This window comes from Copadichromis virginalis, linkage group LG3 (assembly GCF_057382275.1).
Source record: "Copadichromis virginalis isolate Kocher_CV1m ecotype Utaka linkage group LG3, C_Virginalis_male_GT1.1, whole genome shotgun sequence".
In the NCBI taxonomy this organism is placed as follows: Eukaryota; Metazoa; Chordata; class Actinopteri; order Cichliformes; family Cichlidae; genus Copadichromis; species Copadichromis virginalis.
Genome location: NC_140620.1, coordinates 61,247,893 through 61,264,872, shown reverse-complemented (window position 1 = coordinate 61,264,872; position 16,980 = coordinate 61,247,893). Strand labels below are relative to the sequence as shown.

Here is a 16,980-nt window from a genome sequence, read left to right as displayed (position 1 = left end):
GTGTCTGTAATCAAACCTCTGTAACTTTGCTTCACTTCAGCAGCATCAGCTCATGTTCACATGTTGATTCATGGTTTGCTTCAGTTTTTGATGGACTGCAGAATATTTTGAAGGTTATCTGCTATAAAAAGCCAGAACAGGAAAATCTGCTTCATGTGTTTCTGTTTGATCCTCAGTGACTTTGACACAAAGGCCTCTGCTGTGATGATCACACCTCTGATCAAGTCTCACAGTGTCAGCTTTGTTTTTATACATATGGATATGTGCTGATAAATGATCAGAGTTATAATATTTCCCACTGTCTGCTGTGTGCCGTGACCTTTGACCTGCTAAAGACAGTCAGCTGTGGATTATTCATTGTTGTGTCTGATACTTAGAACTGTGAGGAAGAACACTACACAGTTAATCAGGGTCCCCTCTCTCTGAATCAGGAAAGGTGGGCAGGCCGCGTGTGGGCCGCGGGCCATACGTTGAGTCTCACTGTTTGAAATGTGAACATTGTTCTGCTGCAGTCAATGGACTAAACCAGAGAAGAAGAAAACAGACTTTACCATGAAGATCCTCAGTGTGGATCAGTATAATATCAGCCTGATGTCTGCAGTTTAGTGTCAGCACAACTTTCACATCATATTCATCTCAGCACAACTAAAACATGCTGACTGACCCCAGAGTTTCAAGTCCACATCCTGGACTCTCCAGGAAACCACACAGATGCTTCACTCCTGAATCCTGCAGCTTGTTGTTGGAGCTCAGCTCCAGCTGTCTCAGATGGGAGGGGTTGGACTTCAGTGCTGCTGCCAGATAATCACAGCTGATCTCTGACAAACCACAGCCCCTCAATCTGTATAAAGAATGAAAGATGTAAGTTTATTAGACAAAGTGTGAGCTTGAAATCATTCAGTGTTTCATCATCTGTTCAGAGCTGAAGAAGGTTCAGAATGTAGAAGTTTAGAAAATGGAAACTCCAAACAGCTGAAGCCAACAGGAAGCAGCTTCAAACAAACACAACAAGAGAAAAAACTCTGAATGTTTCACATTAAAGTCGTACATTTCTCATAAAAACAGGACAAAGACTTGAAAAAGTCGTGTTTTTCCTTCCAGGAACCACAAGGCTTCACTTTTAAAGGTGAAGTGTGAAAGAAATGGACATATTTGAAGTCCAACACCTTTTTCCAGTCACATTATTAAAGCAGACAAACTACAAGCTCATTTTCATTCCAACAAGTCATCTTCTGACCTGGACTAACAACACTGGTCTCTATGTGCAGCTGGCTGTGAGACCAGTGCTCAGGGAGCGTCTACAAAGTGCAACACTGAAAGAACATCACACACTAGCTGTGTCCCAAAACGTCGGCTGCATCCTTCGGAGGACCCGGTATTCGCGGTCTACGTGGGCCGGGTCCTTCAAAGACCGAAAAGGCTGGAAGTGCGAGGCTGTGAAATGGGACGGTCTAGCCTTCAGATTTGCGTCACCGCTGTGTCGGTGGAGTTTAATAAACTCGGCCGTCTGCTCCTTGCTATCTAAAATATAACAGGACACTGGCGTAAATTCTCGACCGTCTCACACTTCTGTTTAATCAGTTTCCTGTTTAACGTTTATTCAGCTGTGTGAAAATCCCGGAGGAACTTTGATCTCAGCCAAACCGATTTACTCTGGAACAAATAAAACACAGAAAAAAGGCAAACAATTACATTTTTAAGTTATCCGAGTGACTTATATATCGTGTTTCACCTGAGTAGCCAAAGAGCGGGGTCTGAAAACGATGAAGCCGGGCGTCCGCTGCTCTCGCCGGCTGGAGTGACCATTGAACCCCCCGGCTTGCTAGCGAGCGGGTGGGTAACAGACATCTCCGAAAACGTCGGCACACTTTTGCAAATATGCGATGTCTTGATAAACCAAGCAGATATTTGAAGTTTACACAGCTACTTTCTCGCCTGAAAATATGTTAAAAGTTTATTTTGTGACCCAGAAAGATTAATAAGAGTAATTTGAAAACTTAGTAGCTGCCGCCATTGTTGGCAGCTGAAATTTGGCTGGGATATGAATTCTGGGATATGGTGGGCCACGAAGGACACACCCAACGAATCCTTCAAATTCGGGGAAATGAAGGACGCATTTGTCGGGCACATTTGAAGGAGTCGACAAATACGGACAGCCTTCATCGCCTGGCTGTGACGTAATCGGCCTTCAAATGCAGCCTCTGGAGGATGCAGCCGACGTTTTGGGACACAGCTACTAATTTGCTTCCATCATCCAACCTGAAGAGGAAACAGAGACGCCTCCCCTTCAAAGTAAAAGCTGCTCCTTTTGGACACAGTATCAAAGAAAGTCTACAGTATAACATAGAAAAGACAGAACAAAGTTTTGGTTGTTTTAAATTGTGCAGAAATGAAACTACACTAAGCTCAATTATGTGACAGACATTTCATCCCATGTCAGTTTGGCCTCATCCTGGGCCGGATTATCCAGCACACACTCTGACCACAGGCCCAGGGGCCACGCACAGCTGGGCTCCATCCAAGAGACAGCAAACAAACCAACACAATAATAAAAAGCACCATGTGATCTTCTTACATCTTCAAGACAAACATAGTAAAAACATGAGCATATTTGTTTCCTGATAAAATGATGTGACAGGTAGAACAGAGTAAAGTGGTGGTGTTACAGCCTTTCTCCCCTCTGCTGCCGAGGCTGTTAGTCTCTCCCAAACTCAGCTACAGGACTTCCAAATGAATGAAAGCAGCAGAAGTGGCTTTACAAATGAAAGAGGAAGAGGAGAAGAAGAGGAGAGGGAGGCCACCCTGACCATCACTCCAGCTGAAAACATCACACTTCCATTAAAGTTGGTGAGAAAATGTTGAGCAGGATGAGCTGCTGGCTAATCTGGAGGCTGTAGCAGCAGCTCACAGTCACAGTGGGTTTCCACTCATGAAAAAGCTCTGGCTGCTTCATTTCTCATCTCATATCAGAGACTTTAATGCTTCACTGAAGCTGTACTGTGATGCTTCCATATTCCAGTGAGGCCTCCATAATGATTTCAGCTGTTCTGTACACACACTGTGTGCCCTGTATGGCTCAAAGTCTCTGCAGCCTGTTTTTATCTGCTATCATCAGATCTTCATCATCCTCATTCACATCCCTCACACACTCTACAGCCTCATCAGCACTGACTTCATCTTCACTGACTGATGGAGCACAACATGAACCTGTGGAGGCTGAAACACTGTCCTGTCAAACATCTCCCCGTCACCACTCCACTTCTGTCAGCCTTTAAATGAACCCTGCTCAAGTCTGTCACTTCTGTTTGGAGCCAAAAGAGCTTAAAGATTACGCCACTACATTCTTGTCTAGAAAATATTAAAGTGTATTTGGTGACACACAAAAAAGGGTAAAAGTATAGTTTGGGTCCACACATGTCCAAACCCTGGTGTGTAGGCCTACTTAGTATTGAGAAAAGCCCACTAAAAGAACGCCCACCAGACCAAAGCAATGGTGTTGACTTGATCAGCATTAACCCCGCCCCCTGACTTTGATGGGTGAAGCTGACAAATAAAATGTATTTATGAACAGTGATGCAGGGCCAGGAGTAGCAACGTGAATTAAATAAATACATCATTAAATAATTCATTAAATGTGTCAGTAAAATAATTAAAATAGAAAACAAACCAACAAAATATGTAATTAACTAATTTGAATTGTACATAAATACTTAATGAATTATTTTAAATGAAATTAACCGATAATTCATTGTGATTTTGTTTTGTGTTTTGATGAGCTAATAATCAGCTCTCTTTTTCTCATTGTTGTTCTAAGCCGCTTATCCAAAGGTAAGGCACTACCTGTTGAATTATTTCCAAAGTGTGCCAAATTGGACATTACAAATTAAAGTCTACTCACTGAAATTACTGGGGAATGTCTGCTTTGATTTTGATGAGAATCTCATGACAGTACTGAGGATTTAATGCAGTTGGACTGCTAAAAATGATTGAATGCAGTTGGACCGCTAAAGGATTTAATACGGTTGGACCGTGGAAAGCAGTTGGACTGCTGAGTGATTTTAGTATATTAGGGAATTTGGTTATTGTTTGGGGTGGAGCCCGTATTGGTTATAAGGTTGGACCTGCTTCAGTCTTACACTTGTTTGGCTGTTTTACTGTTGTTCCAAAGTATTATAAATTATTCAAGAACGTCAGTTGGACTGATAGGAAGCACAGTGCTCAGAGGTAACGCTTGCCAATGCCAAGGACGCTTAGGCATTGTCCTCGAAGAGGGATAGTCAGTTGGTCACTGTGGAGCTTGGGGCACTCCAGAATAACTAGGAGTTAGAGTCTCCTTACCGTTTGGAACGGTAGTCTGCGCTTTTTTGGCCAGCAGAAGTTGGACTTCGGGCGTGTAACTTTAACTTAAAACTTCGGGGTAAGCCTTGGCTGTGAAATGCCAAAAATAGAGCTTCAGGCAAAGTTTGGGTTGGTTGACGCTTTTAAATTGAGTTAGGGATTTTAGAGATGAGGCCAGAAACTGTTGGACAGATACTGGTTAATTGATCACAAAAAAGTTGGACTTTATCGGTTGGACCGTTAACTTAAATTTGTCGAAATTGTTTAGGCGCTAAAGCTGACAGATGTGACAGTGGTTGTAAATATAAGACGTCTTTGTAATATAAAATAAGAGATCTCTGTGTGAAAGGAGTCTGAGGCAGTGCTGGAGCTATTTTTAGACTGTGTGTGTGTGAGTGTGAAAATGCAAATTAGTCAGCAGTGAACTGTTTAAACCACAGTTGGTTTTACAAATACTGCTGCAAACATTGTTGAGTGTGTGTTTAAGACGCCATTTATGTTCATTAGAGGGCTATAAATAAAGTTTTGAGTTGCCGTAGTGGATGTATAGTAATTGACTGAGTTTTGATATATAAATATAGTGAGTGCACTGTATATATTTAAGACTAACATATTACTTTTAGGAGTAACCTCTCATCAGCAATAAATGCTGGTGTGTTTTATTTTTTCTATTCTATGTGTGTGCTGTGAGAATTAATAGAGGTTTCAATTGTTTTCTTTGACTTGCTCTTTCTGATTATGAAAGGCATGTCTGAAATACTCTTAGGAAAGCGTGTTGTGAGTATATTCCTCAACTCTTGTCACAGTTTAAGTGTGTGAATGCTGTGAGTAGCAGGTTTTGAGTGATTGGGTGTGATTTGTACAAAATAATAAATAATAATAACACTATGAAAGTTGATAGTAGAGTGAGTGCAGAAGTGGAAGTGTGAGAGAAAAGGCGGTGTGTGTGTGAGACGATCTGACAAACGCAAAGAATTTAGTATATTTAGAAGTGTGTGCGTGAAATAAGGGTGAATTGTTTTAGATCAAGACTTAGTAAAACAAGAGTTTTATTAGCCTGTAAAAAAAACAAAACAGGAGAGATAGAAACAGAAAATATGGTTCTGAGCAGCTGCAAGGTTGACAGGAAATGGTGTGTGTGACAGGAACTTTGCATGCCCATAAAAGGAACTGACTGTGACAAGTGAGCACACAGAGAGAGAAACATACGAGTTAAACTCCAGGCAGATGAAGCAAATGGAGGTTTTAAGAAAAGAAATGAAAAGGATATTAATTGTATGCTTTAGTGTGTCAATACAGGTGGACTTCTTTCAACCTAGAATCTTGAGTACAAAACCATTGATTAACAGAATTGGGAGGAAAACAGGCCAGATTTTGGCTTAAAATTTTACAGCTTGACCTCCCACTTGTCCCGATCCTGAGAAGAAGCTCATAGGACAGTTAATCTCCTGATGAAGACCGACAGAACATCGTGGACTTCAAGAATTAACAGCAGGCAAAAGACAGTGCAACTGAAACTACACTGACGATACCAGCAGCAGCATGGAAGAAAAGCACGTGATGGAAAATGCACGGTGAACTGCAGGCTGGTAAGAACAGTGTGACATAACTGTTTAAAGACACTGAATGGGATATTTTGCCAGGCTGGGATTTAATCTAAAAGGAAAATACTGAAAAGAGCAACGGAGAAGAAACAGAGAAGAAACAGACTGTGTTTGCTGGGGATCACAAGACAACAAAGGACACTAAGAGAAGGGCACAGGGGCCAGTGGGAAGGTGAAGCCCAGACGAGTTCGACTGCGAGAATAGAGGGTACAATTGGGTTGAAATTGAAGCCGGAACTCAGGATGGTTTAGGGATGTCCACGTCACAAACAAAGAGGTAAACAAAAAGAAGGTAAAATAAAGAGAGAAAATAACTGACAATTACATTAATGAATAGAAGACACACATACAGATATTACATAGATTTATTTTTAGGATAAAGGGGAGAGCTTATACGTAGAAATGACTTTTTATACATATTGCATTTTGTGCCTTTAAGGGAGTTGTGGCTCAATTCGTCTCTTGTGGGTCACGAGCCTTTGGCTAGCGCTATGATTAGCCAATCTACTGTGAGGATGATATGAGTTATTGAAGGATTGCACACGCTTACAGACATATAGAGTCCATAAACACACATGACAGTATTGATTCCAGGCAAAAGGCCTCAAATTAATTTAGCGTTTAACTGAACTTGAGCTGGCCCTGTAACAAGTGACAGAAAAGAGGAACTGAATAGGAGTTTCTTGCTTTAGAGAAGGACCAAAGGAAGGAAAGCATATATTTTGGTTAAGTCTGATAAACTAGAATGAGAAGGTATTGTTACATCAAAGGAGCAAGATGAAATAAAAAGGCTGTACCAAAAACAGGCTATAACATAGGAAATGTGAGTTTTAAAATGAAGTTAGTGTTAACACACAGGAGTTGTTTCAAGGCAGCGTTTAGCTGTGATAAAATGTATGCAGGAGTAATTGCTTATATGTTTAAACTTAATTGATTAAAGTGGTTGTTTTTTTTTGGATCTTTTAGTAGAATAGGCGCTTATAATGATTTTCTTGTGAAAGGAGATTCTAGGTCAGAGTGGAGGCCTTGCAGCAGCGAGAGTTCTGTTTACAGGATGTTGATGATTAGATAAGGCAAGCGACAGGAAACGCATGCAGGGACGTGAAAGCAGCGTTTTAAGAGTTTTAAAATGATGAGTAACGTTGAAGAATATATATAAATACAAGTCAATAAGTCAAGAAGATAATTAGGATCAGGCTTTTGATTAAAGAGTCCCAAAGATGATAAGTTAGGGAGGTGCAGGAAAAGGTGTTTGGTTTGCTTTACACAAGATCTCGGCGACCACAGGGGGGTGAGGATCCTGGAGGCCCGAGGCATGATGGACCACAAGAGAGGGACGCAGAAAAAACCTAATCTTACGCATGGAGTGTTCTCGAGGGGGAGCTGGTGTTTATTACTGGACCACTTAGAGGACATGAGGTTGTCTGATTTGCTGAGCCAGAGGACGGCTAGAGAGGGTCAGAGCGGGAGTGGTGACCCCGATGTCCATGATGCCATGGATGGACATGGAAGCAGCTGAGTGGGCCGAGGAGTGACCCAACACAATGTATTGTGACCTCTGGTGTTCCAGAGGTCGAGAGAGGGAGTATTGAGATTGGAGAAATATTTTGCTGCTATTGTTAAAGGCTCATGTTCTCACTTAGATCATCGATTTCTACTTACATTTCTTTCTGGGAAAAATGGGGATTACTTTGGAAACAGGAAGCATTTTCCCCAATAAGCAGCCCTGGATTAGTAAATCACTCCAACATGTTCTCAGGCAGAAGAAGCTGTCTTGTTATGAGGGAGAGAAGAAAAAGATTGAGGCACAGAAACTTGTTGAAAGAGAGATAAAGCAGCTAAAATCAGGTGTAAAAGTAAAGCAGAGGATGAGCTGAATAAAGGACACTCAAGGCTGGCTTGGAAAGGAATGAAGTCCATGGTGGGGATGCAGAACAAGGAGCAAAGATGAATGTGATGCTGAATCAGCAGAAGACTTGGACTCATTTGATTCCAGCTTTGATATCATTGATTTCAATGAAGAGCTTTGTGATTGTAGCAAAGGGCTGGTAGCTCTGAGAGTCCCACTGATGAGGTGTTTGTGTGGAAATCTCTTAGTGGGACCAAAGAGAGAAAAAGCCCTGGTCCTGATGCTGTGGGAGGGAAATGATTGAAGTGTGCTGTGAGGAACTGACTGGGAGGTTTTCACACATTTTCCAGTCCTCCTTGGAACAACAGGAAGTTCCCAGCATATGGAAACAAAGGTTAAGTGTCCTATGGCACTCAGTGATGATGGTGCTGTGGCCCCACCACCTCCACCTCTTTGTAAAGGAACTAACTGTAATCTGAAGCTTCAAATGGAACTAAGACTTCCTCCACTAGGTGGCAGTGTCTGATGAGAAAGTGTTAGTGGAGCTGGCCTGGAGTCAGAAACAGGAAGATGCAGGATTTGGGCTGAAATGGGGAAAAGTGGTTCGCACTAGTGCCTTAAAGCAAGAAGGTTGTAGGTTGAAGCTTGTTGGCCTTTCTCTGGAGGTTGGATGTTCTCCCACAGTCCAATGAAATGCTGCTTAGGTTCATTGGTGCTTCTAAATTGGCTGTAGGTGTGGATGTGAGAGAGTGCTTCTCTGTCTCTCTCTGTTGGCCCTGTGATGGACTGCTCACCTGTGCAGGTGGACCACGCCTCTTGCCCTATGACAGCTAGGGCACAGGCTGCAGCCCTGTGAGCCTAAGCTGAATAAACAGTTAGCAAAAATGATCCATAGATGGCCTGAAATCCCCCAGTTAGCAGTTTGGTAGATAGCTATGACATGCTAATCCCATCCAGCAGCTGTATTCTACCTGTAAGCTGATCCCTGCTGAGCCAAAGCACTTTTTCATATACAAATTACAACCTTTAATAGAAACCTATTGGTCAGCATCTTATTAGCCTGCTGTTAGCTTCATTCCACAGAAAACTGAGAGAAACTAACAGAGTTGATAAAGAATAAAGAGAAATGTGCTGATTTACAGCCTTTGAAGTGCTTCAGATGATCTCTGTCCACTTCTGTCCACTCATTCATTCATGTAAGCTTTCTAATGCAGCTTTGATCTTCACAGTCTGCTTCATGAAACTCATTCTAACCCTGAATGTCAGAGTGTTCCTCCTTCTCTTTCCCATCATTCATGCTGGCAGTGGAGGAGATTTGGATGTTGGACTGTGTTTTGGATGATGTGTGTATGTTTGTGTTGGACTGCTGTCTGTAAAGCAAACGCACATTTTGCTTTGGATTTCAGTGTCAGACAGACTTTAAGGTGGAATGAAGAGTTGGAGAGTTTCACAGTGAATTATCCAGTGGAGGATTTTTCTTCTTCTTTGAAGGTTTGAAATGTGAACATTGTTCTGCTGCAGTCAATGGACTAAACCAGAGAAGAAGAAAACAGACTTTACCATGAAGATCCTCAGTGTGGATCAGTATAATATCAGCCTGATGTCTGCAGTTTAGTGTCAGAACAACTTTCACATCACATTCATCTCAGCACAACTAAAACATGCTGACTGACCTCAGAGTTTCAAGTCCACATCCTGGACTCTCCAGGAAACCACACAGATGCTTCACTCCTGAATCCTGCAGCTTGTTGTTGGAGCTCAGCTCCAGCTGTCTCAGATGGGAGGGGTTGGACTTCAGTGCTGCTGCCAGATAATCACAGCTGATCTCTGACAAACCACAGTCCCTCAATCTGTATAAAGAATGAAAGATGTAAGTTTATTAGACAAAGTGTGAGCTTGAAATCATTCAGTGTTTCATCATCTGTTCAGAGCTGAAGAAGGTTCAGAATGTAGAAGTTTAGAAAATGGAAACTCCAAACAGCTGAAGCCAACAGGAAGCAGCTTCAAACAAACACAACAAGAGAAAAAACTCTGAATGTTTCACATTAAAGTCGTACATTTCTCATAAAAACAGGACAAAGACTTGAAAAAGTCGTGTTTTTCCTTCCAGGAACCACAAGGCTTCACTTTTAAAGGTGAAGTGTGAAAGAAATGGACATATTTGAAGTCCAACACCTTTTTCCAGTCACATTATTAAAGCAGACAAACTACAAGCTCATTTTCATTCCAACAAGTCATCTTCTGACCTGGACTAACAACACTGGTCTCTATGTGCAGCTGGCTGTGAGACCAGTGCTCAGGGAGCGTCTACAAAGTGCAACACTGAAAGAACATCACACACTCATTTGCTTCCATCATCCAACCTGAAGAGGAAACAGAGACGCCTCCCCTTCAAAGTAAAAGCTGCTCCTTTTGGACACAGTATCAAAGAAAGTCTACAGTATAACATAGAAAAGACAGAACAAAGTTTTGGTTGTTTTTAAATTGTGCAGAAATGAAACTACACTAAGCTCAATTATGTGACAGACATTTCATCCCATGTCAGTTTGGCCTCATCCTGGGCCGGATTATCCAGCACACACTCTGACCACAGGTCCATGTTGAGCAGGATGAGCTGCTGGCTAATCTGGAGGCTGTAGCAGCAGCTCACAGTCACAGTGGATTTCCACTCATGAAAAAGCTCTGGCTGCTTCATTTCTCATCTCATATCAGAGATTTTAAAGCTTCACTGAAGCTGTACTGTGATGCTTCCATATTCCAGTGAGGCCTCCATAATGATTTCAGCTGTTCTGTACACACACTGTGTGCCCTGTATGGCTCAAAGTCTCTGCAGCCTGTTTTTATCTGCTATCATCAGATCTTCATCATCCTCATTCACATCCCTCACACACTCTACAGCCTCATCAGCACTGACTTCATCTTCACTGACTGATGGAGCACAACATGAACCTGTGGAGGCTGAAACACTGTCCTGTCAAACATCTCCCCGTCACCACTCCACTTCTGTCAGCCTTTAAATGAACCCTGCTCAAGTCTGTCACTTCTGTTTGGAGCCAAAAGAGCTTAAAGATTACGCCACTACATTCTTGTCTAGAAAATATTAAAGTGTATTTGGTGACACACAAAAAAGGGTAAAAGTATAGTTTGGGTCCACACATGTCCAAATCCTGGTGTGTAGGCCTACTTAGTATTGAGAAAAGCCCACTAAAAGAACGCCCACCAGACCAAAGCAATGGTTTTGACTTGGTCAGCATTAACCCCGCCCCCTGACTTTGATGGGTGAAGCTGACAAATAAAATGTATTTATGAACAGCGATGCAGGGCCAGGAGTAGCAACGTGAATTAAATAAATACATCATTAAATAATTCATTAAATGTGTCAGTAAAATAATTAAAATAGAAAACAAACCAACAAAATATGTAATTAACTAATTTGAATTGTACATAAATACATAATGAATTATTTTAAATGAAATTAACTGATAATTAATTATCAATATATATTTTTTTATTAATTATATACATTTTTAATTAATCACTGAAATAAATAATTCATTAGTGATGTATTTATTTAATACAACCATAAAATTATTGCTAGTTTAATCAAAATAAATTTAAGACATCAATATTAAAGGTTAAATTATGATAATGAATACATGCAACTATAACTGATGACGTAAGAATTTGGATTTTTTAAGCTAAAGCGAAGGTGCTGACTCACTTGGCATGTTAGGCTACGTTCACTCTGCAGGTCTTAATGCTCAATTCCGATTTTTTGATCAAATCCGATTTTTTTATCTGCTCGTTCACACTACAAATAAAATGCGACAGCAAACGCGCTCTAGTGTGAACGCTCAAAGCGGCCCGCATGCGCAAAAGAAGATGTCACACACAACGTGCTCTGTTTAGACCCAGAGCAAACAATATTGTTTGACAGATGACCCTTAATATAAAGACTTCGGACTTTACGTTTCCCAATTTTTGCTTTAAGTTATTTTGTTATTTACATAATAATGTAAATAACCTAATAATGATCCTTATTGCTGTTTTAGAGGAGCGGTGCTTCAAAGGATAGCTGCAGATTTCTGTCAGAATCTGCAGATTATACAGTACAAATAAAAAGTTCACGTTTCTCCAACGCTGTCTTCCCAACAGTTTCACTGACATCTACACGGGATGGCCAGGAAGCGTTTGCGATGTCTTATCGGGCGCTGATAATTGGCGTCTGTCTTGTGTTGGTGACGTAAAAGACGGATTTAATGCGACTTGACCATTCAAACAGCAGTCGCTTTCTAAAACATCGGATATGTATCGGATTCAGTACCACATACGAAAGTGACCCAGATCGGATTTGAAAATATCGGATTTACGCCGTTCACACTGTCATAGCATGATCGGATATGGGTCGCATAGGGTCAAAAAAATCGGATTTGATGCGCTTTCGCCTGCAGTGTGAACGTAGCCTTACTCTCAAATCCTCCCTAATAACAAGAACATAATTACACTTTAGCCACAAGAGGGCAGCAGCATTAAGTCGCATGTATATAAAGGTACAGTGATTATATTACAGTGATTTTGACAAAAACAAAACAGAGGTTCATGGCAGTGTGTTTTTCATAACATACCAACCAAATTAAATAATAAAAACTTTATAACTTACAGAACTTTTTTAGAGGCTTTGACCACTGGCAGCAGCCTCAGAAGAGCCTCCTCTGAAGCAGAGTATTTATTCAGGTCAAACACGTCCAGATCTTTTTCTGATGACAGTAAGATGAAGACCAGAGCTGACCACTGAGCAGGAGACAGTTTATCTGTGGAGAGACGTCCTGAACTCAGGGACTGTTGGATCTCCTCCAGTAGAGAACGATCATTCAGTTCATTCAGACAGTGAAACAGATTGATGCTTTTCTCTGCAGACAGATTCTCACTGAGCTTCTCCTTGATGTACTGAACTGCTTCTTGATTGGTCTTTGAGCTACTTCCTGTTTGTGTCATCAGGCCTTGCAAACGAGTTTGATTAGTCTTCAGACCCAAGAGAAAACGAAGGAACAAGTCCAGGTGTCCATTGGGGCTCTGTAAGGCCTTGTCCACAGCAAACTGGTAGAAGTATTTTTTTGAAGATTTTCTTGTTTGAAACACCTTCCAAGTTGTTTCTTGCTCTTCCAGCAGATTGAGTCCAGAGTTGATGAAGGTCAGGTGGACATGAAGAGCAGCCAGAAACTCCTGAACACTGAGATGAACAAAGCAGAACACCTTGTTCTGGTACAGTTGTTTCTCCTCTTTAAAGACCTGTGTGAACACTCCTGAGTACACTGAGGCTGCTCTGATATCGATGCCACACTCTGTCAGGTCTGGTTCATAGAAGATCAGGTTTCCTTTCTGCAGCTGATCAAAAGCCAGTTTTCCCAGTGACTCAATCATCTTCCTGCTCTCTGGACTCCAGTGTGGATCTGTCTCAGCTCCTCCATCATATTTGATCCTCTTCACTTTGGCCTGAACCACCAGGAAGTGGATGTACATCTCAGTCAGGGTGTTGGGCAGCTCTCCTCCCTCTCTGGTTTCCAGCACATCCTCCAGAACTGTAGCAGTGATCCAGCAGAAGACTGGGATGTGACACATGATGTGGAGGCTTCGAGCTTTCTTGATGTGGGAGATGATCCTGCTGGCCTGCTCCTCATCTCTGAATCTCTTCCTGAAGTACTCCTCCTTCTGTGGGTCAGTGAACCCTCTGACCTCTGTCACCATGTCGACACACTGAGGAGGGATCTGATTGGCTGCTGCAGGTCGTGTTGTTATCCAAAGGCGAGCAGAAGGGAGCAGGTTCCCTCTGATGAGGTTTGTCAGCAGCTCATCCAATGAGGTGGACTTTCTGGTTTCAGTCAGGATTTTAGTTTTGTTGAAGTCCAAATTAAGTCGACACTCATCCAGACCATCAAGTATGAACACAACCTGGAAGTCTTCAAGCCTGCAGATTCCTGATTCGTTAGTTTGATTGAAGAAGTGATGAACAAGTTCCACCAAGCTGAACTTTTCCTCTTTCAGCACATTCAGCTCTCTGAAAGTGAATGGAAATATGAACTGGATGTCCTGGTTGGCTTTGTCTTCAGCCCAGTCCAGGCTGTATTTCTGTGTTAAGACTGTTTTCCCAATGCCAGCCACTCCCTTTGTCAGCACTGTTCTGATTGGTTCGTCTCTTCCTGGTGAGGCTTTAAAGATGTCTTCTTGTCTGATTGTTGTTTCTGGTCTGTCTGGTTTCCTGGATGCTGTTTCAATCTGTCTGACCTCATGTTCCTCATTGACCTCTGCAGTCCCTCCCTCTGTGATGTAGAGCTCTGTGTAGATCTGATTCAGGAGGGTTGGGCTTCCTGCTTTAGCGATGCCCTCAAACACACACTGGAACTTCTTCTTCAGTTGGGCTTTAAGTTCACGTTTACAGAGTGGAGCAAATATTTCTGAAGGTAAGAAATTCAGAAACAAATATTATATAATAAATATCATAGCCTTTCAGTACCCTGAAAGGATGAATGTCTATTGGTCCATTTCTTGAGCTATTAGGAAAGATCAATATTCAGTCTTTAGAGAAATTCTCTTACTGCTCTGCAGATGGTCAGCCATCTCATGCTGCTTAAGTCTCCTCAAGAAGTGGAGTGTGATCTTCAGAAATGCTTCTCTGCAGCTCTTTCTTTCATCTTCATCCTCTCCTTCAAACATCTCCTCATCCTCCATCTGGCTCTTTAAAGTTTCTGGGTGATCTGGACTCAGAAGCTTCTGGATCTTCTTCAGCTCGTTCTTCACAAACATGGTGATGTTGTCCTCCAGCCGCTGGAAAAGAAGACTATATGAATTACCCAGTGGTAAATGGACTGGTTCTTATATAGCTCTCTTTGATACTCTGTGCACACAAAGCTTTTTATACAACATGCCTCATTCAACCAAGCACATTGTTCTATGCTTAAATACTTTCTTTCACACTCTGATGGATGCATCAGAGGGCAGCTTGGGTTTAGTACGTTACCCAGTACATTTGCCAGCCAGGGTTTGATTCACAAACCTTCTAACTAGTAGCTGACCTGCTCCCCTCCTGAGCTACAGTCACCCCAATCTGACTGAAATCATGGAGCCCAAACTCTGACTTATGTTGGACACACTGACAATCCTCTGGTCCACAAAGTGCAGCATAGAGGTGACTGAAAAGAACAAATGTAAACGTAGTACTACAAACCATAACCACAGAGTCCAGGTGTGTTTGATGTTGCTGTGCAGACTGACCAGTGGAAACCTCTGCTCTCTGCTGGTCCACTCTGTGGAGGAGTAATGTATAATTAGCTCATGTTATGTCTGTCCACACACAGACACAAGCTAAAGGTCCATGAAGTGATGTTTGGATGGGTTCAGTCAATCAGATGACTGTCATGGTGAAGCTTTGCTAGTCCTGCTGATCCCACTGAGAATTAACAACTCAGTTTCCAGATGTCTGTAGTTTTCTGCTCAGTTTCTTTGGTCCCAACAGCTCTTACCATCTCCTGCATAAAGCTTTCCCTCCATGCTCAGATGCCCTGGAACAAGGTGCTCTCTTTATATCAGTGACTGGTTTAAAGGGACAACTTGCAGTGCTCGCCAAACTTTGTGTCAGCAAAAGTAGTTCTAATGTTTCTTACATTTATTACATTTTTACATTTTTACACACACAAATCAATGAACGCAAAAACATAAACTTTCCAGATATTTTGTTTCACAATGTTACAAAACTCAGTTCAAAACTACACAGTCTGATTTACAAGTACAAAATATTTATGACCACAGTTTGAGCCGATGTATGTCCCGAGTCTGTGGACTCAGTAGTTTTGTTTTGATTGTTATTGTCTTTTGTTACAATTTCATTCTGATTAAGATTTTCTAGTTCTGAGGTTTTGGTTTCTGTGTTCCCTCTGTACTGTGTTAGTATTGTGTCTCTGTGTTCACTTCCTGTTTTATTTTGACAGTGCCATGTCCTACGTTAGTGTGTCTACTTTTGCTTCCCCTTGTCTGGTTATGTCCAATGAATCCTGCTGTGTCTCCCTTTTCTCATTCCCTGATGGCTCTTTTGTGTATATGAGCCCTTTGTTTTCTCCTGCTTGTTGCTGGTTCGTCTGTGTTGTCTCCCCGTGTCTCCGTTTAAGGTTTCAGGTTAGTTTTTTAGTTTTTCAGTAGAGGTTATCTTAGCTTCTGCACAGGCCATCTCCACTGCACTTCACCGTTTCAATAAAGCTCACTCACTTCACAGCAGTGTCGGCATCTTGGGTCCTTTATTAAATTCAACATGGCTCGCCCCGCTAGCCGTGACATAAGATGTGAAAACAATATCCAAAAAACACGAGAGACAAACAGGGAATAGTTTTTAAGGTGCAGGGCCAACAAACTGAGTCTAGCCATGAACTCAGAGTTGATTGAATTAGCATTTTGAATTGGCTGATCTGAGTTACTTCAATCAAGTCTATGTTCACTTTGAGTTAAGATTATACGTGATTAATGTAAAAGAAAAAAGCCGTCATCAGCAACTGATTCTGATTTAGCAGGTTTTCAAATCTAAACTGTACCCATCGCTAGCTGGCTGTAGTTAAACCTTTACTTAAAAAGCATCCCTAGACCCAGCTGTCTTAGCTAATTATAGGCCGATCTCCAACCTGACAATCCTTGAAAGAGTAGTTGGGGGGCGACAATCAGAGGGGCAGTGTGATGATCTTAGGTTACGAACTACCGCAGTCAAGTCATTAAGGGAGACGGGATCAAACTGCTCTAAGACAGCTGAGCACACAGGAGAAAGACTCTGATCTGAGGCAGCAGTCGGCGAGACAAGAGCCCTAATAGATAGAAGCTTGTTGTTAAAAAACGCTAAAAAGAGTGACGCTGAAAAACTAGTTCATGCATTTATTACTTCCAGGCTGGACGACTGTAATTCATTATTATCAGGATGTCCTAAAAACTCCCTGAAAAGCCTTCAGCTGATCCAAAATGCTGCAGCAAGAGTCCTGACAGGAACTAGAAAGAGAGAGCAGATTTCTCCTGTTTTGGCTTCCCTTCATTGACTTCCTGTTAAATCCAGAATTCAAAATCCTGCTCCTCACATACAAGCAGTGTTGGGACTAACGCGTTATTAACTCATTCACTGCCATTGACATCTATAGCCGTCAATGGCAGTGCATGAGTCAA

At 41.8% G+C, this 16,980-nt stretch overlaps 2 protein-coding genes across 2 annotated transcripts in view; both read right to left on the bottom strand.

The window, feature by feature from the left end:
• Positions 1 to 627: 627 nt before the first annotated feature.
• LOC146716453 (ribonuclease inhibitor-like) overlaps positions 628 to 16,980 on the bottom strand; it is a gene marked incomplete at its 5' end in the record, with an annotated part of 131,099 nt that continues 114,746 nt past the window's right edge. Inside the window, one exon of the mRNA XM_085441413.1 lies at positions 628 to 841. Coding sequence (XP_085297539.1) covers positions 646 to 841 — 196 coding nt within the window. The remainder of the gene's footprint in view (positions 842 to 16,980) is intronic.
• On the bottom strand, positions 9,446 to 14,608 carry LOC146716458 (protein NLRC3-like). The gene is made up of 3 exons (XM_085452557.1): positions 14,385 to 14,608; positions 12,452 to 14,243; positions 9,446 to 9,641 (listed from the first exon to the last, which is right to left on the bottom strand). Exons 1-3 carry the CDS (start codon positions 14,590 to 14,592, stop codon positions 9,446 to 9,448), a joined length of 2,196 nt encoding a protein of 731 aa, XP_085308683.1. The 5' UTR covers positions 14,593 to 14,608.